Source organism: Lissotriton vulgaris, chromosome 5 (assembly GCF_964263255.1).
Source record: "Lissotriton vulgaris chromosome 5, aLisVul1.2, whole genome shotgun sequence".
NCBI lineage: Eukaryota > Metazoa > Chordata > Amphibia > Caudata > Salamandridae > Lissotriton > Lissotriton vulgaris.
In genome coordinates, this window is record NC_141693.1 from 244,039,541 (window position 1) to 244,065,762 (window position 26,222).

A 26,222-nucleotide genomic window follows, 5' to 3' on the forward strand; every position below is an offset into this window, starting at 1 on the left:
TTTTCCCACACTACAACAAGCACTTAATACAGCATTACTCATACTCCGTACTCATCATGGCAACTGCCCTTCTAGTCAGGAGACTCACTGCCCCCCATCGACATATTCACGGTATTTATATGCTTGCAATCTGTAGACCAGCTCTTGCTAGCCCTATTCCCGTACGACGTGTAGCAGTCGGGCAGAGGCCCATCCCTTGCTAGCTATCGAGGTGTGCCCATTCCATGGGAACCTTGTATTATAACAAAGACTAAACAGGCCTCTCTCACCCCCCCCCCTCCCACCCCACCCTCTTCCACCTGTGTGGTGACTGCCTTTGACTTGTGCATAACACTCCACGTAGAAGTACCAGGTTCTCTATAAAATCTGTTTAAAAACGAAAAAAGTACCAGCTGCTCTATATTTCTGTTTGGGGCAGAGAAAGTGAATAAGAGAGGGAGGGAGTATGAGCGACAGAGTGTGCATAAGGTTGTGCTTGTTAGTGTGCTTTATGCTTGTGAGCCTACCCTTGATCATGAAATGCTCAAGAAAACTATTGGCTTATTGGGCATTCAAGGTAAGAGGCTGTTGCTGGCATATTCGCAGTAATTCTTAGTATAACATAGAGCAGTGTGTGAGGAAATTCTTGGCCTCGTAGAGTAAATCCATGTCACACTGGGGATGGGGGTCAGCTTGGGGGAAACAAACTATGATAAAATACTGGCTCTGAAATACTGAAGGTAACTTTTCACACATGAGTCACCCATGATATAGGGACAGTATCAGTGGCGACATTGTGAAACTGGTGTATTGTATCTAATTCTTGGCATAAGGGGTACCCATGACAAAATGATGGCATTGGACGACTGGAGGTAAATCTTAAGCTATGGGATCCTTCAATGCAGATTCTGAAAAACTGGGTGAACTAGTGGCAAGTATAACACCCAACAACTTTCGACTGGAAGGAAAATCTACAAAAAGTGCAGGTTAAGGAAATAAGGAATAGTAATATTTCAGGAATGCGAAAACTCTGAAAACAAGGATTAGCCTTTTCTCTGGCATCAGGATCTGTGGAAACAAAGAGTGAGCAAAACAGGAGTACTTCTTACAACCAATAATGCAGGATTGAAGTAATCCGTGATCACATGCCTCAGAGCTGAATGAGCAGGCACTTCTAGAAATAGGCTTGGACAGGAAAAGCCAACAGACTGTCACAAAATCCAGCATGGACCTAGACTGTGAATTCTATCCCGAACTTTTTCCAAGAAGCTATCATTCAGGACTTATGTTGTTGTTTGGTGTGACTGTCTGATGTTCTTACTGTCGTTGGCCCAGCAAGGATTTGTCGTGGGCACAGTAATAGATAACTTGTCTGCCCTTTTGGCCTTTTCAAGTTTATCAGCTAAGTCCTCTTTATTCAAATAAGTAATTGTTTCTTAAACAGATTTTCACATAGATTTCCTCCTGCTCTCTTTATTATGCTACAGTGGAACCTTCTAAGGTCTCCTCATGTGTGCTCCCTTCGAGCATCTTCAGAGGTGTACTCTGATACTTTTGACATTGAAAACAATTTCTCATTGGAAGCATTTCAGTACTTTGGGTCAGTGAGCTGCACACATTATCAGTTCAGCCTCTGGATACTACCTTTTTTCCCTATGAAGCTGGTGCTTAGAGCCCTTACATTCTTTCTCCCGAAAGTGGTGTCACCTTTCTATAAGGTGTAGTTCACCATGATTGTTATGTTCTCTTCTCCTCCTCATTCATTGAAAGAAGAATAAAGGCTACACCATCTGGGTCCACAACGTGTCCTTAGTTTCTTATATTAATAAGGGTAAGGAGTACTGAGTTGATGATGTGCTGTTTGTGGATTTCGCTCAGGCATAAAAGGTAATTAAGGTACAGAAACTAACCCTGTGCCAGGCAGTCATGTGGGCGTCCATATGTACTTTCACCAGGCACTACAGCGTCAGTTTTCAAGTCCTCAGGCAGGGCTATTTTTCCTATTCAATCCTGCAGGACTTCTGGTTCAAGAACACTCCTCAGATCCTCCTGTTTGGACTGGGCATGCTTTAGTACTACTTCTCAAGTTTAGCAATTGGGGGTAAGAAGTAGCCACAAGAAGAATATGCCCCTTACCTTCTGTATCACTAGTTCTGATTTTGAGTTGTGCAACACATGCAAAATATTAGCCATTGAACTATCCCTGTTCACTAAACGAGTTTGCAGTGCATCCCAAAGTGATTGTGCTTAGAAAAGTGCATCTGGCTTTTGATTCACATCTATGAGTGCATAAGCACACAGGAAACTTTCTGGGCAGGCCACCTTGAAGGCCATGTGTTTCTTTAGAAAGGAACGTGGGACAAGCTTTAAAACCCTGCTGCTGGAAACTCCAGACTCTCGGAATGTACCACTCTGTCTCATATTTCAAAGAGTAGTCCGTTTCTGTAGTAGGGAAGATTGGGTTCAGAAGCAGATGCTTGCTCTGATTCAGTACTTCCACACCTGAAGGAGGCAGTGAAATGGCCAAAGACAGTCTACCCAGACCTGAGGGATGTGTGGCCATGCTCGTGATGTCTCAGAGTAGCCAGCTGCCATCTCCCTTGCATACTGTGTGTCTGTGCAGTCTTACAGGAGGCAGGGGAATGCAGCTCCTCTGCTCACAACGCTCTTACTCTCTACGCTTGCATTGACAGTGTAGACTAGAGCACAACGGGGGCACCTGATAATGTTCTGTAATATATGAGGCAGAGCTGGCGTGTTGCAACACACAAGGTATTCTTTTTATGTAAAATCATTTAGGAGAAAGAAGGGCCTAATAAGGAAAGGTTAATGTTGATTGTAGGATGACAAGTATTGTATTTTAATGTAATAATTGTTTTAAGGGGGAGCGAGCTAGATTGAGTGTGGAGCACTTCCTGTAGATTGAGTCAAGAGTGCAGTAGGGCTATTGTCTGCAAGTAGGCATACACCGCATATTGTAGATGGATGGTTATATACAGCATGTTGTAGATCGTGAACTATATACAGTACATTGTAGCTTGCGAGCTATACACAGCATATTGTAGATGGATGGCTAAACACAGCATGTTATAGATCGCGAACTATATACAGTACGTTGTAGCTTGAGAGCTATACACAGCATAGTGTAGATCACCAGCTATACCCAGCATATTGTTGATGGATATCTATACACAGCATATTGTAGATGGATAGCTATAGACAGCATATTGTAGATGGATAGCTATGCACAGCATATTGCAGCTGGATAGCTATACACAGCATATTGTAGACGCTGTACACAGCATATTGTATATGAATAGCTATAAACAGTATATTATAGATGGGTAGCTATAGACAGCATACGTAGATGGATAGCTATAGACCGCATGTTGTAGGTGGACAGCTATACCCAGCATATTGTAGCTGGATAGCTATACACAGCATATTGTAGCTGGATAGCTATACACAGCATATTGTAGCTGGATAGCTGTACGCAGCATATTTTAGATGGGTAGCTATACACAGCATATTTTAGATGGGTAGCTATAGACAGCATGTTATAGGTGGACAGCTATACCCAGCATATTGTAGATGAATAGCTGTATACAGCATATTGTTGATGGATAGTTATACACAGCATATTGTAGATGGAAAGCTGCAGACCTGCTCTCCTCCACTTACAATCCCTGTGCTCCCCTGAAATTGTCTTTTCGGTCTATGCCTTTCTGAAAGCAGCATTTAGGCCTAGACGCACTAAGTTGGGCTAATCCAATAGATCATTATGTGCAGCATGGCATAGTACACTGAACATGATAGATGCATTGTGTCCATTAGCGAGGGACAGTAGGAGCGCATGGCGGACCGCATTGGAGGTTTTTGTTCTCTCGCTATCCCCTCTACCTGCTTTTTAATTGTAGCGCTCATCTCCCATTCTGTAACAGTGCGCTGCAATCTGATCCAGTTCCCCGTTACCCTTTTAATTCTGGATGTTTGATGCATTTCCTGGCATATCTTTCCGAACAGCTATGTGCAATATTTCTATGTAATTTTATGGTCATGTTGCTCATTCAAGCATGGATATCTTATGTATTATCTGACATGTTTGTTTTGTACTTTAAAAGTCATTTTAGCTTTTTTAAAATATTCTCATTTTATGACTATTTTTCACTTTTCTGTGTGTTTACAGTTAAGCGCATGATTTTTTATATACTTTTATGGCCTATTGCTTTTTAGGAGCGGATAAACTTTTTTTTAAAATTAAATTGAATTTTGGATAGCTATACGCATCATATTATTGATGGATAGCTGTACACTGAACATTGTAGAATAATAGCTATACACAGCATTTTGTTGATTGATAGCTGTACGCTGCATATTTTAGATACTATACACAGCATATTGTAGATGAACAGCTAAACACAGCATATTGTTGATGGATAGCTGTACACACATATTTTAGATGCTATACACAGCATATTGTAGATGAATAGCTGTACACAGCATATTGTAGATGGATAGCTATACATAGCATATTGTAGATGAATAGCTGTACACAGCATATGTTATATGCTATGCATAGCATGTTGTAGATGAATAGCTATACAGAACATATTGTAGATCAATAGCTATGCACATCATATTGTAAATGCTAAACAACATATTGTACTTGGTTAGCTCAATGCAACAATTTGTAGATGGATAGCTGTACACAGCATATTGTAGATGGTTAGTTAAATACAGTTTATTGGAGATAGGTTGCTAATCGCAGCATATCGTAGATCGATAGCTATACACTGAATATTGTAGATCGATAGCTATACATTGCATATTGTAGCTATAAACCAAGATCTGCTCTTCTGTGCTCTACGGAGGTCAAATACTACCTGGACTGTGCTCTCGTATCTGTCAGTTGAAACGCCTTGATGTTAAACATCTGTATTGTTGGAAGCTGCCCGTATGATTCAAAATGTTTGACTGATATGAAGCACCAGTTATGGACTCATTCGCGCTTTAAGCCTCTGCTGAGACTTTGCATTCACCTTCGATCAACAGGGTCTCAAAAAGTGACCTTTTGAATACATTTGAATAAGATCTTGTTTATCATCATCATCAATTAAGCTTTATTCGACAGTTTGTCATAAAAGCATAAACCATTACATCAGCTCCCAATAAAACAGATAAAATCAGGTAAAATGAGTAGCATCTCTCCGTTAAAAAACATCTATAAATTTGTTTTTATAAAACAGTGCAACTAGAGCAATAAACACACATGGAAACCCAGCTCATAGTAACAATAGAAAAGAAGCAGTACAATGTTGCTAATTTGGGAGCCGTGGACATGTATAAGTTCATATATATACAAGTCTCTATAACAATTAAAGACATATACACTGAGCACATTAATCATGATACCACAGTAGCTTTGGCTCTTATAGTCAAAGTTCAAAAGAAACTTTATTTCGATTTATTTTACAATCATAAAAGTGCATTGTAAAAAAATATTTGCATCAAATTAATAAAAAATTTCATATTTACAATGTTAACTAATACATGATCAAAACAGTAAATTAGTCTTTAAAAAGAGTATCGCCTATGCAATGTGACACTGGTAGACAGTTTGAATGTAAATTGTGCATATAAAAGTTTACAATGCAGAAACCGCCAATTGAGATCGGGTTTTCAGACATGCCTTTAAAAAGCAAGCTATACACTTAGCAACAAATTGTGTGTCTAAAAACTGTAGTGCCAAGAGAGCAGGTCTGCATCTTCTCAGTCCCGTTTGGCGGAGAAGTGGGACCAACCAGCGTTTACGCGGGGTCTCATAGAAACTACAAAATAAAATTACATGCAAAGTAGACTGAAGAGTTTTGCCGTCGCAGGGGCATCTAGTTAATTCACGTGACCAGTCTGAAGCCTCGGGGAACGAGACAAGACTATAAAAGGAATCAAAACGAAATCTTGTTAAAACATATCTATCATGGTTTGACAAATAAAAGGACAGATATGGTTGGATGCCAGGGGTGGATTTAATCGCCATTAGTTGGCTGTTTGAATGTTTACCGATTTCTGAGCACATGCGAAGATCTCTTAGATGGGTGACACATAGATTCTTCAGAGTCTTTCTGGGTATGTCCATAAGTGAGGGAGGGTTAGTAAAAAAAGCTAGACAATTCAAATCATTCAGAAAGTTAAACACCTAAAGTAACCAAGGGATCTTTTTCCAGTGGGTCAGGGATAGGCAATCGGTTATTAGTGACCGAGTAAGATGGCATTGCTCTTTGGTCAATATACGGTGCCAGAGGAGGATCGGTTGGTATCTAATGGTGTCAGTTAGATAATCCAGACCGAGCTCGATATGACTACCGTAATTTGGAGCACTTCGAGGGAGGGCTAATGCATATTTCAAGAAGTCATTTTCGGTTACTTGGAGCTCTCCGGCAGGAGCATAGCCCCATACGCCCGCTCCATAAGTAGCCACACTCAAACATTTGGCTTGATAGATTTTAAGTAACTCAGCGGGAGCGGGCTTGCCCAAGTTTCTGGAAAAAGAAGTCGGCGCCGCAGTTGTGCGCTGGAACTGCATTTTTTTACTGGTGATGGCAGGTTTCCAGGTGATATGATAGTCAATAAGGATCCCCAAGTAAGGGTATTCCCTAGCGTTTTCTAATCTGACATTGTCTATATAAAGAGGTTTGCGTTTCTGAGCTTTCTTGCCTATGTACATCACAAAAGTCTTGGACTTGTTTACTTTTAAACCAAGAGAAAGCATATATTGGCAATACTTGTCCAGTTGGAGTTGGAGCTGGTTTAGGGTTCTCGCCAGTATGACGGAATCGTCAGCATATAATAGTGCTGGGATAGGCCGGGTGTTTATGCAGGGGAGATCCTTGCTGCCTTCCAGCATCGCTTGCTCCAGACCATTTGTATAGATATTGAATAAAAACGGAGCGAGGACGCACCCCTGTCTGACGCCTTTTGCTATGCTGAATGAATCCGATAGCTCTCCATTAATGCCGTACCTCACACATGCTTTAGCATCCGTGTAGAGCTCGCGGAGGAATTTCAGGAGTGGAGGGTCTACTCCCAGGTTGCTCAGAATCTCCCACATCTTAGAGTGTATTACGCAATCAAATGCGGAACTTAGGTCCACGTAGACCAGATAAAGGTTTCCGCCTTTGGCCCTAGCATATTTACCCATTAATAGTGTCAAATTAAGGGCCTGTTCTACAGTACCCAATCCCTCCTGGAACCCAAACTGGAGGTCGGTTATGATCTTCTTCTCTTTGGCCCAATCCTGGAGACGCTCCAGGATTAGTCTCCCGGCGACCTTACCCAGTGAGTCCAAGAGGGAGATGGGTCTGTAGCAGGCTGGGTTATCGCGTTCTCCCTTTTTTGAAAATGGGTAAAAGCACAGATGTAGACCAAGAGTCAATTAGGCCGGCCTGTGAGGCTGCGGACATAACTTGCGTGACAATTGGGGACCATAGGTCTAAGTTACTCACAAAGATATCAAGGGGAACTCCATCGGGGCCAGGAGCTTTCCCGGTCTTCGAGGAAGTCAGTGCAACTATGACCTCCGCGAGGTCGAAGTGGAGGTCGATAGGATAAATATTATCCATGATAAGGACTTCCTCCTCGATTTGGGAGGTCAAGGTTACAGAGGTGGGATCCCCAAAAATCTGTGAGCAATGAGCCACCCATTTTTCAGCAGATACTGCCACATCTAGGTGTCGGACAGCTGTAGCATCCGCTAAGAAGGGGGACTTAACTGTTCGCCAGAATAGCGAGCTATCCTTACTCCTTGTACTCTCGTGTAGTTGGGCCCAAAGATTATTTTTTATTTCCCGTTTTCAGGTTTTTTGGGCCAGTTTGTAGTTCCTTCTTAATGTGGCTATTAAAGCCACGTCCCTATCTTGACTATGAAGTGCTCTTTTTAGCACACAGAGGGCTTTGCGGCAATGGGTGTCGAACCACCCCCGGGAGTCCTTGTCGTGGGCCTAATGTTGGCGAGTGAGCTCCTGCTGGATAGCTTTTAGGATATTAACAAAACTAGAGAGGATCATATGAGGAGATGAAGTCTCCGCTAGACAGATGTTTATTAGGGGAAGAGTTTTTTGGATAATCTTTTTAGTAACCTCATTGGGGTTTATCTTTGACCATTTTACTGTGTAGCCGTTGATTTTGTCCATAGCCAGAGATTGCTGGGTTAAAAGACTGGTCTTGCTGTGGGTTGGTGAAGCTGAATTAAGTATAATGGTAATACTGTTAGAATAGTGATCACTTGAAGGATCAGTACCAGTTATGAAGTGTTTAAGAGATTCTTTAGGGTTTGCGAACACAGGATGTAATCAATGGTGGTGGAAAGACCTCTACCGTGAAAGGTCGGCTTAAACTCGACAGGGGGATACACTGTTTCGTTAGCAAACTCAAGTTCTAATGAAAAAAGACAGTCATTCAAAGTGGTACCAATGCTGGAGTGAATAAAATGAGTGATAGGGGAATCATATTCATCTTGGAGCCCGCAGATACCTTTTTTATAGTTGCTACACAAATAGACATTAAAATCTCCACCCCACACAACATAACATTGTAACTGCGGGTTTTTTGCTTTCTGTTCGTGAAGATATTGGGTGATTTCTGACAATGACTTTACACACTCAGCGGGGGAGGAATTGTTATACATATTGATAAAGTAGTAGATAGAACTTTTATCAAAGACTAGCTTTAGGATTTGAGCAGTTGGAGACGCTAAAGGTACCTCTATGGTCGTGGACGAGATTTTATTAGAGAGATAGATTGCTAAGCCACCCTTGGGTCTTCCATGCATGGACGGACTGGCGGGGATGTGGAAAGTTTTGTAACCCTGGATGTGGATAGGGTCAATAGCCCAGGTTTCCTGGAGGCAGACTATTTTGTGCTTGTTAATCACATCAATCCATGACTGGAGGTGAGTCTTAGATCTAAGGCCCGCTACATTCCAGTAAATAACTGGGAGATCCCAAGTTAGTGGTAGGGTGGGATTTAAATTCTGTGAGTTAGCAAGGGGTGATGGGTCTCGGGCGGGGTGTTTGGGAGAAGGGTGGGAGAAGAGAGATGTATTTCACATAAGGTTGAGGTGTTAATTGGTTGCCTCTTATGTGGCTCTTCAGGAAGGTATGGGTGATCGTGTTTGAGATCTTGATCCGGAAGGGTTGTCGGGTAGGGGGGTAATTCCATCGGGGGGGTAAAAGGCTCTATGAGAGAGCCAGGAGGGGATGTGGGGATTGCTCCTGCCATCAGTGTTCCTCTGGAGATATAAGTAGTTTGAATTTGGATGTTGTTTTTACCTTTAGCATTGGTGGAGGGAGCTGATGGTCAGTCAACCATATCAAGACATTCGTATCTGTTGGTTAGGGGTGGGCCTCTCCAATTTGTGGTTAGGGGTGGGCCTCTCCTCTTATAGTCCATGCCCAGCCTAAATATTTGGCTGCAGCGATATTAAGTGGCAGCCATGTTTCAGAGCAAAGCAATCTTAGCGCCTCATCGCATTTCCTTGTCCCCAGGACTCGACAAATAGGGGCAGGCCATATTTGTCTTGGGCGAATATAGGCGGGACAGGCAAATAAAAAATGAACCAAAGACTCAGAGGTTTCCTTGCAACTAGGGCAAAGAGTATCCATTGAGGCCTCCCACCTTGCTGTAAACAGTTTGACTGGGAGCGTACCTACTCTCAATTGAAACAGGAGCTTTCTATCTTGTTGCTTTGTGATAGCATCCCAGTAAGGTTCTAAATTTTGGACTGGTTTAACTACAAGGAATTGGCCCGTCCAAGTCAAGGGGTCACTGTTCCTATATGTATTGGTATCCACCCATCCCCAGTATATTTCCTTCATTTGTTCTCTGGACGGGAACCTGCCTTCCTCAGGGTTTTCCCACAGGGCCACCAAACCAATGTTTAGCATAAGTGATCTAACCTGCTGTAACCATGAGATCTTTTTAAAACGGTCACAGCGCATCAGATCTTTAAAACCCTTAGCATAGTGAGCCAGTTCCGGGGTTGTCCAGATTCTCCGCCAGTACATCAAGGGGCGTAGTCTAGCACTATCCGTGAGTGCATTCCTTCCTAGATCATGGAGCATGGGCTTTACCGGGTTGCTTTGCAGAAGATTCACTAATTTTCGAAAGAAGCTATTCTCCGCTACAGCCAATTTAGACAGGTTATTAAAGCCCCAAAGTTCTGCCCCGTAGAGGATCTTGTTTATCCTTTTCAATTATATATGTTAATATATGTTATATATCTGTTTCTATATGTTGAAAAACAATCAGTTTCATACTCAAAGAAGTGAAAATTAACTAATATTACAGGCAAGTAACGTTTACATCTGTTATCCATGTGGACCACCAAGTAGTCTTCAGTCTGTATTGGCCTATATCTGAATACCAGAACCAGTTCAAATGTAAGATCCTCACTGTGCATGGCCCAAATGGGTAGTCCCCAAAAAATGTTAAGCCTATCTAAAAACATTAAAAACAATAAGTGGACATCTGTACACTTCCTCTCAATCTCTGCTAGGAATCAGCCATCCAAGTACTCATCACATCAAGGCTTGACTATGCAAATGACATGTATCTGGGCTCCCCAACTCTGATCAGTTGGTCAAGAACACAGCAGCCCGCATTCTTCTTAACCTTCCACCGAGATAGCCGTCCCCCTCCCCCAATCCCCCCCCCCCCCACACCTTCACGCTCACCACTGGTGTCTAATAAGGAGATCCTGTTTAAAGTGCTGATCCTAGTCAACAAAGCGCTTCATCACACAGGTGCTAGCTACCTAAGGGCAAAATTAGTTTTTAACTCCCTACTTGAAACATGCGATCAGCAACAGCCTTCAGGCTAGGATTCCTAAGATTCGCCACACCGGAGGAGGGGGGCGGCCTTCTCTTATCTGGGTCCTTTAGCATGGAATAAGCTCTCACTTGAGTTACGCTCTGTGGACTCTATCCCACTGTTCAGAAAAAGGTTGAAAACATTGCTTTTCATACAAGAATAGAGGCCCTGTCAAATCCTGTAAAGCTATCTGTGAGCGGGTAGCCTTAACACTCCTTGGAGTAGATGCGCGCTAGATAAATCTCATTTTGTTCATTAAGCTAGTTAATGAGCTGCCTCATGGCATATTTTTCACTCAATAAATCCTCATTATGAGTTGCCCGTTTGTGGCTTTGGTAATTCTAGCCCTCTGAGACAACGTTATTGCTCAAAACGGGTTTTCCAGGGGCATGAAAAGCCAGTACATTTCGAATTGGACCCTGAGGGTCCATTTAGAAATGGGGAATATTGAAGGAAATCACATTGAAGGCATCCAATTCCATAATACTTGTAATCCTGATAATGTCTGTTACAAGAGCATCAACGTCCGTGAGTTTTTCATAATTGAGCCCTAAGTGGCAGCGTTTCCCAAGACCTGGAAGTGACAAAGTGTTTGATTTACTCAAGTATCACCAGGTATCACCAGCTACCCCCTTTTTTCAACCGTAATTAATATTTCATTGTTCACATTTCATGAGTATATTCAATTACAGTTTTTGATTTCAAATGTATTTTTTGTTTAACACAGCCCAACATGCAAGCCCAATATGAAGAGCTGGTTTTTACCTTAAAATCAGAGCATCATATATATTCTTCGTTCAAGGAATCCGTAGAGAACCCGGCCGGGTGAGCATTACATTTTTTATTGCTACAAATCTGTGTTAGACTTTGAGAAGCACTTTTAAGTAGATACTATCAGAAGAGATGATGAAAAATAAACTGGATTGGCATATATATGTAATTTTTACTGCACATTGTATTTGTTGTGGATTTGTAAGTATCAAAGAGAATAAGATGAGTGTGTAAGCATATAAAATTAACAAAATCATATGCCGACATCCTTCCTGTGTTATGATGGAAGAGTTTCTATGGAAGGGAAACAGAGCATTTGCCCAGCAAACTGAAGTGATGAGTAACAAAACCAATTATTTTATTTTTAAACAAAAGGAAATATTGCGATAATTGTTGATTACGTATGTATGTGGTTACATGGATGGTCATTTTGGGTGCCAGTGTGTGAATAGGTGAAAGGAAGTGTTGTTGGATATAGAAATTGCTTTTAAAAATAATCTGTTTTTGTAGAATACAGATAGAATAGCGTAATATGACACAATAATTGGAGCAATTGAAAAACAATGTAATTTCACTGTCCTAACCCTAGTACAAGCATAACAAAATGACAACCTACCTAATGCCGAACACCAACAATCCCAACATCATTAATTAACCACCACTTTGTTAACCTGATCCATAGATATTACTTACTGGCGGTTGCCAGTAGGTAGTTCTAGTTAGGATGTAGTTTCCCTAGGAAGATGTTTGATCTGTAACTTTTACGTCGTTTGACGAATCTTAGCAACATTTTGAAAACTAGTTCGCCGCTCACTTCAGCTGCTGTCTTAAAAGTTTCGGGGTGTTTCGACAAGCGAGGGCCGAGAAAAAGAGGGGGTCCCAAAACACGTTTTCCCCACGATAATTTCCATAGGAAATATTAAATAAGACTACAGCTTGAACTACTGGAATTCCACAAAATATGGCAGAAAGGTAGCTGTTGGTGCAGAAAGTGACCTTTTTGTTAAATGGTGTAAATTCGGTCAGTATTTGCTGAGTTATTTAAAGAAATTTCCAGTTGTATATTTAGGGACGCTGTGGATCCGAGACCCCTCCCTATCTCGTGCTGAGATCTGATTAGCCGCTAACACTTCAAACCAGGAAAGTTGCTCGCCATCTTGTGCTTTGGTTGAATAGGCCTTTAGGGGGGTCCGACAGGGACGCCGCTAGGCCACAAAAGCATTTTTTTTAAAGAACTCGTCAGCAGTCACTCTGGATCTGCAACTCTCGCAGAATTTTTTTTTTAAACAAAGGGCGGTCTCCCATGCTTTATTTCTAATCGACCCCCGGTTGGGCCAGGTCCCGGGGGCATGTCCACATATGTAGAAGGGGTGCGTAGGGCCTCCCTCCTAGGATCCCTAAAGCCCCAGGACATTTTTCATAGTTTATTCAAGGATTGCCCTCACAGCAAACCCTGCACCCTGGGGACTTTAGCCTCCCCAGGGCAAATGGATTATTAATGTGTAGGGGTGTGGTGGGAAACTGCCACCTCTCGAGACAAAAATGACATAAATGCGAGGGGGTGGGGTACATGCCTGGTAGCAGCTCCCTCGGTCGAAAAGCAATGCCGGCTCCCTTAGGACTCAGGGAGCCGGCTGAGACCGCTGGGGCCTTCAGGCTCACCGTGGTCTCCAACGAAAACAACTGAGTGGGAATGGGGCATCCAGTATAGAAGACGGGCCCGGGGGGATGGGGTCCCTTGGGCCAAAATCAACCTGGGGGAGGGGAGGAAGGCTCGCCTCACTCCCTATAAATACTAATAAAAGAAAAGGTCAGGCTCGGTGATGGGTGATGGGGTCCCCAGGGCCAAAATCAACCTGGGTAAGGGGGGGGATGCATGTGGCCCCTCACCCATTGAAAATAGGTCTGGCCTTTAGGATCAGGTCCCCAGGCCGAAAATGGCCCAGGTTAGTGGGTCACGCAGCCCCCTCCCTTAAAATAATGAAAAAAGGGGGAAAAAACTCCAGCAAGTCACCGAAGGACACACCCCCTTCACTACCACTCTGCAAATGCGCCTCCTGGTGCAAAGCAGGTGGGGGGATTACGTCCCCTTTGGTCCAGAGGGTCCTTGGGGGCCAACAAGCCCTCCTGCTACTTTCAGCAAGTCCCACAGAGCGGGATTGCTGAGATATCTTCAGAGGCCACGCCCCCTTTCTCCATCACTCTTCAAACGCGCATCTTGGCGCACTGCTTGTTTGGGAATAAATTCCACTTTACGTCTGAGGGCCTCAGGACTAAAGTGCCCCCGCAGCCCAGGGGATCACCACCTCCCCAAGTCTGAAATAAATTAATATAACTGGTTCGTCGCTGTCCCACCAAGCAAAAGCAAACATGATATGGTGTGATGACTCCCATTGGCACTTACTCCTTATTAGATAGCTTTTTTGAACCATCTGGTCCGTACGCCGAGTGGGCTGACAGTTCGCAGTGTCCAGACCACATTTGTGATTGGGCGCGTTTGTTTACCTTTCATTCCTATTCTGTTTGATTAGACCAAGTTTCAGTACCTTCAGCAGCACCGAAGACCATCATCGATCGCAGATGCCTCTGGACATCAAAAGTCTTGAGCTCCTCTGGAACCAAGTACTGAATTTAGTCCTTCCTCACCAGAGAATGCTGCACGGGTGATGCAATGGAAACCCTTTCAGAACCGCCCTTGCTGACTCTCGAAGTTTCCCTGGGCAGACCAACGTGAGGTGTGCAATCTCTGCCTGTCCCCAACCACAACAATTCTTCCTGTACTCACTTTTTGATCAAAGAAGACTATCCAGTATTGAAGGGAGCAATGATTTGCAGAAGAAGGATGCAGGACATCTCAGGCACCCTAGACATCTTTGGTGAAGATGATCTCCTTGGTGCCGAAGAACAGGCTCCCCCCGCAAAATGGCACCCAGTTCAGAGTTGTGTTGTAGAGTGAGCCAGGCTGCCACTTTAAACTGGTGCATAGGACATACATGAAGGTCAAGTCCAAAGCCCTGAGTATACCTTTGGTCGTGAATTCCACATCCTTAACTGGGCACCCAGAAGAAGTCTAACGCCAAGACAGAGCACCTCTTCCGAGAAAGTATGGCATTTAGCTTCAAGCATGAACGCTGAGACAAGGCAAGCCAAGGGCCTCTGCTGCTTTCAGCCTCTAGTCAATACCAACCAATAGCTTCGGAGCTGGGCAAACATTCAGCCAAGGGCATCAATGCCCATCAGCTGTGGAGCCTGAGTTACTCCAAGGGCACTAACATCATAGGTCCGACCCAAAGCCTATACCAAATGCTCCATCTGCACTGGTGGTCAAGACCCCTTTGGCACCAAAACCTTCCTCAATGGCAAAGCTGAACTTGAGGCTGCCATCAATGCCTGGCGAAAGGACGTCAAGGCTCCAATCTTGGAAAGCGGGATGTCGTGTTCGAAAGGGTGATTTCAAACTCAAAGACGCCTATTTCTGCATACCCACCCACCCTGCCCATCAACAGTACTTTTGCAATAAGTGGACACACTATCATTTCCAAGTGCTTCCTTTCGGGGATACCATGGCTTCAAGGTTGTTTATAAAGTGCCTGGCAGTGGTGGCTGTGTGTTTAAGGAGGATGGCATTCATGTTTTCCCCTAACTGAATGATAAGGGGCAGCGGAAATCTGCAGGGCCAAGTGCACATTCAAGCAGCGATGTTCCTGCTCCACAGCAAGGGTTTCTCCATAAATGCTATCAAGTTCCACTTGCACCCTTTTCAAATCCAACCCTTCCTACAGCCCATATTTGATGCAGTCACAGGGAAAGCTTATCCTGATCAACAGTCTCAAACTTTCAGCACCCGCTCCCTCTTTTTCAGCCCAGTCTGCCTCTTTTTCAGCCCAGCCTGCCTCTTTTTCAGCCCAGCCTGCCTCTTTTTCAGCCCAGCCTGCCTCTTTTTCAGCCCAGCCTGCCTCTTTTTCAGCCCAGTCTGCCTCTTTTTCAGCCCAGTCTGCCTCTTTTCAACCCAATCTGCCTCTTTTCAACCCAATCTGCCTCTTTTTCAACCCAATCTTTCTCTTTTTCAACCAAATCTTTCTCTTATTCAGCCCAGTCTTCAGCTCACAATGCGCCCAATCTGCCTCTTTTTCAACCCAATCTTTCTCTTTTTCAACCCAATCTTTCTCTTATTCAGCCCAGTCTTCAGCTCACAATGCGCACTATAATGCACCTTCTAGGAATGTTTGCCAGCTGCATCAATATTATTCATCTCATAAGGCTCTACATGCATCCTCTCTAAAAGTAATTTGCAGTTCAATGGTCTACAGTGGGGTGGGGAGGGGGGTTATTGAGAAGATCTAGTGTTGGTATTTGCGAAGGTGCACTGCTCTCTGCAATGGTAGAACAGTAACAAATTGAAGCAAGTCAGACCTACTTCAGACCCAATGCCGCAAGTAAACATTACCATATACATCTCTCTTACAGACTGGTGAGCGCACCTCAACAACATGACTGTACAGAGAATGTGGCCACATTCATAATAGGGTTGCTACATTAATTACTTGTAAGAAGGCTTTCAGAACTAAGTGAAAGATTAGTAGTCACAAGTCATTCAGGTCAAAGTGGGCCTCATCTAGACAGACTACATACCCAGACATCAGAAGCAGAGCGGCACACACTTCCCAAGCTCTATTATGTAGCCCCGGGGATTTGGAATCTGGCACTCCGCCATAAAATTAATCTCAAGGTTGAGCATATCCCTTGGGCACTCAGGGCATTTGCAGACCCGCTATTCAGGCCACATCAAAAACTCCATCCTGTGTCCTTAATCCATACTTCCAGCATTAGGGCACCCCACAGAAAGAACTGTTCACCCAGAAAAACAAAATGCCCAAGCTTCGCAGCCTCGCAGCCAGATACCCACACCTACACTCCATATTAGATGCACTATGGGTGATTTAGTCTGGGATATTTGCCTGCACTTTGCCACCTTTTCTCTGCTTCCGTTTGTGGCTAGGAAACTTGGGCAAACATCACTAATCTAGCAGTACTGAAATGTGACATAAAGCTCTGGTTCTCTTAAATATGTCTGCCAACCTCAGGCCAGAACTTCCGATGCATAGGCAAGTCCAGTGAGGCATCTGAATCCCAGACATCCCAGCCTTGTGATTTGGCATCAGAGGTCCTAGAATTAGGGTTCCTCAACATTCCACAGGAATGTAAAACCATCTTAAAAGAAGGCTGATGGCCCGCAATACACTCCTGTTATGGTGCAGATTGGAAAGGTTTGTTCACCACTGTGTTTCCAAGGACTTGGACTCCCTAAAGCCTACTATCTGATAGAAACTTCTGGTGTGGAGAGCTATATTTCCCCCAGGCGTCAGTCTAGATCCGAGATTTTTCAGTAGCAGTACCCCTGTGCTGCATTAGGTTGTGTCGGTCAGTTCCGGGTCTGTCGCCGGCATCGTGCGCTCCGGATATGATGTCTCAGAACTTACATAGGTGCCACCTGGGGGCGCTGACGTCAGTTCTTCTTTTTCCTCATCAGCCTAAGCGCAGAACCAGAGAGAGTTAGCCCTTAGCTGTTTTTTGGCTACCCTTTTTCCGTCAATGTTTTTTCTAACAGTTTTATAAGGCTTTGCACCTCATCTTTGAGCTGTCCGACTCCGCTGGTGCGCCTTTGGGTCCCACTGAGTCGGTTGGGGCCTCAGGCATCCAACACCGGCAGCACCGACCCCGGGGATCTGTTGACGGCTCTGTATCTTGCTTGCTGCACTGTATCTTCACTTTAGCCTGCATAGCGCTGCTGGCCTCATTAAGCGCTTGAACGTGCCTGCCTGCTTGTGCGCTCGACTGTACCTGCATTTGTTCACTGTTTTAAAATACTTTTGCCAATAACCTCTGCATTTCCCCCCAACCCGGTCTGCACTCGCGTTGCAGCCGCCATTTGCTGTGTTGTTGTTGTCTTGCCCTGAGCCCGCCCCCTCCACCACGCACCCGCCTCCCATCGGATCCTCCCTCGCCCCTCCCCCCTCCCCACCCACTTATGACTGATGCTGTCGCGCGCAGCGTTCACGCGCAGCGACCACGCCCCATTCGCGCCGAAGGTGCGCCAAAGGTAAGCCCGTCTACGCCCGTCCGCGCCTGGACCGCGCCCAGCGCCAGACCTCCTGGCCCCCGTCCCACCCTCCCCACCCGCCTCACATACGACGCCTCCACCCTCCTAGCCCTAAACCCCGGCCGTCTCCCCAACTGCGTCCAAGCCGCTCCTGGACACATCCATGGACCCTTCTCTTGCAACTCCTGCAAGTTCGACGGCACCAAGAACAACTCCTCATCCTCTGACACAAAACTGTTCTCTGACACAAACCACCTAAAATGCATCCTGCTCAACACCCGCTCGGTCCACAGGCACGCCATCGACCTCTGGTATCTACTTGACACCATCTCTCCAGACGTCGCCTTCCTAACAGAAACATGGATGAATGCCACATCAGCCCCAGACATCAGCATTGCCATCCCGGAAGGCTACAAGATCATCCGTAAGGACCGCATCATCCAAACAGGAGGAGGCATCGCTATCGTCCATAAGAAATCCATCCGCATCTCAACCAGCTCAGACGTCAATCTCGCTAACGCTGAACACCTTCACTTCCAGATCCACTTCGACCCCAAGACCACACTCAGAGGCACCCTCCTCTACAGGCCACCAGGACCCCGTGCACAATTCAGTGAGGACATCACAGACTTTATCACCCCACACGCCCTCCCCTCCGAGGATTACATTCTTTTGGGAGACCTCAACTTTCACCTGGAAAAGAACAACGACCGCAACGCCACCACCCTTCTGGACAATCTCGCCAACCTCGGACTCAAACAACTTGTCACTACCCCCACCCACACCGCAGGTCACACACTCGACCCTATCTTCACCTCCAGTAAACATGTCTCCTTCAGCCACACCACAGCTCTCCTTTGGACGGACCACAGCTGCGTTCACTTTACCTACAATAAGACCACAACCCACAACCATCCTCAACCCACTCTGCGAAGAAACTGGAACAAAATCACCATCGACCAGATCTCCTCATCGCTTCTTCAAAACCCCCCCGCCCACTCCTCAAACCCCGACCAAGCAGCCATTAACCTCACCCAATGGCTATCCAACAGCGCCGACATCCTAGCACCGTTGAAAAAACGTCAAATCAAACTAGTCAGCAAGAAGGTCTCCTGGTTCAACGATGATCTTAAGAAATCTAAGAAACTCTGTCGCTCCCTCGAGAAGGCCTGGAAAAAAGACCCAAACACCAGCACCAAGGACGCCTTCAAAAACGCCTCCCGTATACACCACCAACTGATCCGGAATGCCAAGAAAGCCGCTTTCAAGGACCGACTAGATACCAACGCCCACAACAGCAAGGAATTATTCAACATCGTCAAGGAATTTACCAACCCCTCAGCCAACTCCAACGACATCACCCCCTCTCAAGCCCTCTGCGACTCCCTAGCCTCATTCTTCCACAACAAGATCGCAGACATCCACAACAGCTTCGACAACCGACCCGAAGACCAACCCACCCAACCCGCTGCAGGACCCCCACCCCCCTTGAACATCCTCAATGACTGGAACCCAATCTCCACTGAGGACACCATCCGCTTGATGAACTCTATCCACTCAGGATCCCCCACAGACCCATGCCCTCACCACATCTTCAACAAAGCAGACTCCATTATAGCACCGCACCTCCGAGACGTCATCAACTGCTCCCTCAACTCCGCCACCTTCCCGGAAAGTTGGAAACATGCCGAACTCAGTGCCCTTCTGAAGAAACCCACAGCTGACCCCACCGAACTCAAAAACTACTGCCCCATCTCGCTCCTTCCATTCCCGGCCAAAGTCATCGAGAAAGCTGTCAACAACCAGCTCGCCGCCTTCCTCGAAACCAAAAAATCCCTCGACTCCTCACAGTCCGGCTTCCGTGCCAAACACAGCACTGAGACCGCACTCATCGCAGCTACAGACGACATTCGAACTCTGCTAGACAATGGAGACACAGTCGCCCTCATCCTCCTCGACCTCTCCGCAGCCTTTGGCACAGTTTGTCATAGCACCTTAATACAACGCCTCAGAAACATCGGAAATCAAGGAAAAGCACTGGAATGGATCACCTCGTTCCTTGCTGGAAGAACTCAGAGAGTCCGCCTCCCACCATTCAAATCAGAAGCTACCGAAGTCATCTGCGGCGTACCACAAGGATCTTCACTCAGCCCCACCCTCTTCAACGTATACATATGCCCCCTCGCGGCCATCGCACGCCAACACAACCTCAACATCATCTCCTACGCTGATGACACTCAACTGATATTATCACTCACCAAAGACCTTAACACCGCCAAAACCAACTTACATGAAGGAATTAAAGAAGTTGCCGAGTGGATGAAGCACAGCCGTCTAAAACTGAACTCAGACAAAACTGAAGTCCTTATCCTAGGTACCGCCACCTCCGCCTGGGATGACTCTTGGTGGCCAGAGGCCCTTGGAAAAGCACCCATCCCGACGGACCACGCACGGAACTTAGGTGTCATCCTGGACTCCTCACTCTCTATGAACAGACAAGTCAACGCTGTCTCATCATCTTGCTTCAATATTCTTCGCATGCTCAAAAAAACATTTCGCTGGATCCCCACCGAAACTAGAAAAACGGTCACCCACGCACTCGTCACGAGCCGCCTGGACTACGGAAACACCCTATACGCCGGTACCACCGCAAAACTCCAGAAAAAACTCCAACGCATCCAGAACGCCTCAGCCAGACTCATACTAGACATCCCGCGTAAAGACCACATCTCTGAACACCTGAAAAACCTCCACTGGCTCCCCGTTAACAAGAGGATTACTTTCCGCCTCCTAACCCACGCACACAAAGCACTCTACGAACTTGGACCCGAATGCCTCAACTCACGACTTTCCTTCTACACCCCCACCCGCCAGCTACGATCCTCCAACCAAGCCCTTGCAACTGTACCTCGCATCAACAAAACCACCATGGGAGGCAGATCCTTCTCCTACCTGGCTGCTAAAACCTGGAACTCACTTCCCACTCACCTTCGCCTCACTCAGAACCACCTAACATTCAGAAAGCAACTTAAAACCTGGATATTCGACAAGTAATTTCCCACCCTTCCTCAAGCGCCTTGAGACCCTCTGGGTATGTAGCGCGCTATATAAATCACGTGACTTTGACTTTGACCGATGTCGGTCGACCCATCTCGAGAACCCCTCACTGATGTCCTCCAAGGCACTTGGTCCAGGCACAGCACAAGGGCTCCTGTGTACAGGAAAATCACCTGCTGCCATAGCTCGCTCCATGTGACCCAGCAGTCCTTACGCAACATCTTTCTTCTGAGAGCTTGATTATCCTAGCCTCATCGTCCAAGGGCTCACTCTCTTCTGCTCCCCGATAGGGAATCCAAGAAGCTGGGCCATCCTGGAAAGAAGATGTTTCTTCCTCCAGCTTGGCATTGCAGTGGGTGAATATTGCTTGCCAGCTTGGGCCAATACTCCCATACCATCTAGGATACGGGTTGGCAGGTGCTGCCTCAGTACCCAGAGGATGCCTGGGCTGTTCTCTCCTAGGCAGTTGCGGACGGTAGCAGCGCAGCGAAATTCACCATTTATTGTATACTTGACACCACTGACTCACTGGGAAGGACCGTTGTCTCATCGATAGGATTACAATGCTACGCCTGGTTGAGGACTTCTGGCTTTTCAGGGGATGTCCAATCTACTCTGATGGACATGCCCTTTGATGGCACCAACCTTTTTTGGCGAGAAGTCAGACTCTGCCTCGTCCTCTCCAGCCCAGACACTTAGTCATACAAGCTGTTCCGCCTCTACATGGCCTCGGACGTGGGACCTAGCGTCTTCGAGGGCTAGTGAGCCATCGGTCGGGCCAGTCCACTCTTTCTCCATCTTCCACTGCCTCCAAACACTCCTAGTCTGACGTTTCAGGCCCATCATCGGGCAGTCGGAGGCAGGATTCGCCATCACCTCCTCTGCTGGGAGTCTATCATGTCGAACAGGTGGGTTCTGTAGTCAGTCCAAATGGGCTACTCCCTCCCCGTCGACACTGCCCCTCCCTTCATACCACGCTCTTATGACCATGTCAGCGGATCATTTGAGCTTCTCTGCACGGACGTTACGGCTCTCTTGGCCAATGGGGGCATAGAGAGGGTCCCTGTGCCAGAGTAAGACATGCTTGTTATTCCTGCTACTTTCTGGTGCCCAAAAATGACAAAGGACCAAGGCATGCGTCTTATTCTAGATTTCCGGACCCTCAATTTCTTTCTTCGGAAGGAGAAGTTCAAAATTCTCAGTTTGGACTAGGTTCTTTCTGCCCTCGACCCAGGAGACTGGATGGTAGCATTGGACTCGCTGGATTCTTTTTTTCATATCCCCCAAATGCCTGCCCACAGACGTTACTTGAGGTTGACGGTGGTCCATGACACTTGCAGTTCATCAGGCTCCCCATTGGCCTTACCAGTGCACCTCGGGTGTTTTTACAAAAGTAATGGGGGTAGTCGCAGCTCATCTGCGCCGATCATGGGCATAGCCATTGATCCTTCGGGAGTATCTTCTCTCGCAGCAGCAGGGGACAGTTTTCACCCAAACCTGTCCAGTCTCCACTTCCTTGCATGGAGATTGAGTGGCAGCAGTTGACGGCTATCAGCCTTCCATCCGAAGTCTGTGATGTCATCTTAGAAGCCAGGCATCCCTTCACTATAAGGGTGTACGACTGTTGATGGAACAAATTTGTAAGGCGATGCAAAGCAAAGGTTGTTGATCCCCTTTCTGCCTCTCTTTCAGAGGTTCTATTTACATACTTTCTTTGGCCCAGCAGGGCTCTGCTTTGGGCAACCTTAAGGGTTATCTTTTGGCTATGTCTGCCTTTCGGAGACTTCCAGATCAGCCCTCTTTGTTCAAGTCTCCCATTATCAATAGATTTCTTAGGGGCCTTACTTGTTTCCTCCGTGTCCTTTCATAATGACCCAATGGGATTTAAATTTGGGTTTGACTTTTCTTATGTTTTCTCCCTTCGGGCCTCTTCATAATTGCCCTCTCAGGCTTATAACCCTTAAGACTGCTGTCCTCATTGCCATCACCTCTGCTCGCAGAGTTTGCGAGCTCCAGGATCTGTCTTCCAAGTTTCCCTATCTGTCGATCTATCCATCCTCCCTTAAGCTGGTCATGCCCTTTCATGTGGGTCAATCTATTGCCCTGCCCACCATGTACCCACCGCCGCATCCCTCCAAGGAATAGGAGAAACTCCACCACCAGCACCCAAAACGTGCGTTGTCTTTCTATCTTGATTGTACCAAAGACTTCTGGGTAGACTATCAACTCTGCATTAACTACGTGGGTGCCAAGAAAGGTCGGGCAGTACAGAAAATGACCATCTCTCGCTGGGTTGTCCTCTGCAATAAATAGTTCTACGCATTGGCAAAGAAGGACCTCCTGTGGGGTACGTGCTCACTCTACTAGAGCAACAGCGGAAACCACTGCATTAGCACGCGGAGCCTCAGTCCTGAATGTCTGTCAGGCGGCAACATGGTCATCCCTGCTCACGTTTACCAGACGCTACTTCCTGGACAGCCAAGTTGAGAGGGGCAGGTACTTTGCCCTTTCAGTCCTCCAGGACTCCCTTGTGTGATCTTGGTCCACAGACCCTTCTCAGGGGTTGGTATTGCTGGGGTATCTATTCTAAGGTAATGAATCTACAACTACAAGTCCCTATCAGATTAGAAGTTACTTACCTTCCGTAATGATGTACCTGGTAGAGACATATTCTAGTTGTGGATTCCTTACCACCCCCCCACTCTGCAAACTGATTTCTAGGGATAGGGACTCCTTTAAAAGGCCCTAGTTTTGACGCACCAGTGGTCAGTGTCTTTCATGGCTCTGCGCTTCTGGCGTGGAAAGTCGTGTTAAGTACTGGACATCAGACCTCCAGGGCAGCATCTGTGTAGGTCTTGCAACGTCATTTCCGACTTGCACGACATTGACGACGGATGTGGAGCCGACCGACGCCACCTAACTACATGCAGGGGTACTGCTAATGAAAAATCTCAGGATCCAGGCTGACATCTTGGGGAATTTCTAAGGTAAGAAAACTACTACTAGAATATGTCTCTACCAGATACATCATCACCAAAGGCAAGTTACTTGCTTCTTTAGGATGTCATTGCCTAACCTTTGCACTAGCAGAAAGCAGGCCTTGCTTACTCCACTATTCCCCTATACTTAGCTGCAGTCTACATGCAGAACAGGTAACACTCCTCCCTCCTCAGAAGTCTCTTTAGAGGGGAATACTCCCATTGGTGCCTCCTTCTTCCATTTAGAATCTCAGTGTAGTCCTCAATAGGCTCATTGGAAAACTATTTGAACTCATGCATTCATGCCCTCTTCAGTTCCTTTCCTGGAAGGTTGCCTTCCTGGGAGGCATTGCATTGCTTAGACAGATAGGTGAACTGCAAGCTCTCACCCTACAAGAACCCTTCATGCAAGTACAGAAGAGAAAGGCTATTCTTAGGACCACTTCTCTGTTCCTTTGTAAGAAGGTACTTAACCAAACCTTAAAGCTATCAGTCTTCTTTCCACAACCAGATTCTATGTCAGGACCGGAGGCTTCAGATTATGCTATATCTTCCTTCGCTTTATTAACATAAAGAAACCACAGCACCTTAGGAAAAGATATCATAAGAACAAAAAATGCTTTAAACATAAAGCATTGACGTAATGTTCAACAAAAAATCAACAACAACTCCCAAGAGTCTCTTTGCTTGTAATAATAGTCCATAGTCCTTTGTCTCTGTCCATCATCACTATATAACCGGACTTCCCATCATCTTCCTCCTCTTTCTTCGCTGCTCCCGCAGCCAGATAAGTGCTTTTCTATTTTGTCTTCTTTTACTGTGATTGATTGTCTTGTGTGCGGTCTTTGGGGACTCCTTGCATGGTTTATTCCCTTTCAGAGTCCCCGGTTGCGGGAACGTTCTATCGTTCCTACGCGACTTTATTCCCACTTGTGTGCGGTGTGTACATAGACCGCAAGGGGGCGGCCTGTCGTCTCGCCGACCCTCCGGCGCGCCTCCGCAGTGCGAGGAGCCACGCCGTGGGGTCTGCTTGCGCAGGGGCCGACCCTCGCGTACCCCTCTGACGCCTGGTGTTCCGGGTCTGTACTTTACCAATTTTGACGCCCTCTGGGGTCTGTATAGCGGTTCTGACCGCGTGAATCGCCTTCGGGCGAGATCTGTGCACCTCTTTTACCCGTGTGTGGCCTAGCGCGCTTGAGGGGTACGTAGACCCGGTCCCGGCGAGGAGGTTCTGCGCGCTTGGGGGTTGGTGCAGCCCACCTGCCACGTCAGCTGGCCCAAAACGTGATTGCAGCCGCTGGGCCTGCCCACATTCGAGAACTTTCTCGGTTGCCGCCCTCTTGGGTGCCCCGCATTTGCCCCTTGGTTCCGAGATGGAAGGGGAGTACGATGAGGAGGCCTGCCCCTATCTGCAGGATGATGAGTTTTATCAGGCGGTGGACAACTCCATCTATCGTTGCGTGACGGAGGTGGTAGGGCCCATGGAGGACCGCCTTTCTGCCCGCATCGTGGAGGAGTGTGCGAAGCTGGCAGCGGCGCAGGTGCCTCCGTCCCCCGAACTCCCAGGGACGTCCGGCGGGTTGCCACCGGCTCCGAAGAGACCCCGTGGTGAGGGACCTTCATCGGAGGCCCAGGGCGTGGACAAGGGCGCTTTCGAGCGACTTCGTGACGCCTTCCTGGCCAAGGCGACGGCGGTGCCTCCGACGCCCTTGGTGGACCCTGGCACTTCGGGCGACGTGTCTACGGCGCCCGCCTCCCCGATCTACGACTCTCCGGACACGGATGACGACGGGGAGTCGACCCGTTCTTGGCTCCCGACACCTTCAGCGAAGGAGATGCCCCGAGACGAGTCGGGCATGCTGGACCCGGACGAGATCGTCCACCCCCGATCCGCGGCCTGGGCCCCGGGGGAGACGGTGGCGAAGTTTGTCGCGGGCAGGCTGCGCAAGCCCCTGGAGAAGGAGGCGAGGGGTTGCCTGCGCGGGGAATGCCCTCGGCCTACTCTGGAAGGGAAAGTGGCCATGACACCAGAATTGGACCCCAAGATGGCCACCTTCCTGGCGAAATTCATGAAGGACCCCAGGAAGGGGATCGACCGGTCCTGGCGGGCTTGCCAGGACAAGTTGTTGGATGCGGTCGGGCCCGCCACGAAGATCCTCGATATGGCGGAGGAGGCTCGAGCGAATGGCACCGCCATTTCACCGGAGGTGCTCTCCAACTGGGCCCAGAGGGTGATCGTATTTTTGGGCAACGCCAACTGTGCCCTGTCCACGGAGAGGCGGCGTTCGCTCCTTATCAAGCTGGATCCGAAGCTGGGGGACCTGGCCTCGTCGGAGGCAGGTGCCGTGGCCCAGGGTGGCCTCTTCGGTGAGCCTTTCATCCGCGAGCTGGGAAAGTTCGTGAATACGTTCACGTCGCTGGACAAGGCCCAGTCCAGCATCAAGAGGGTGTTCCACCAGCGTTTTTCTGGA

At 47.1% G+C, this 26,222-nt stretch overlaps 1 protein-coding gene across 1 annotated transcript in view; it reads left to right on the forward strand.

Annotated features, from left to right (window-relative positions):
* LOC147710591 (CDK5 regulatory subunit-associated protein 2-like) overlaps positions 1-26,222 on the forward strand; it is an 883,251-nt gene that overhangs the window by 291,883 nt on the left and 565,146 nt on the right. The window contains exon 17 of the mRNA XM_086921269.1: positions 11,573-11,670. Within this exon, the coding sequence (XP_086777395.1) occupies positions 11,573-11,670 (98 nt within the window). The remainder of the gene's footprint in view (positions 1-11,572; positions 11,671-26,222) is intronic.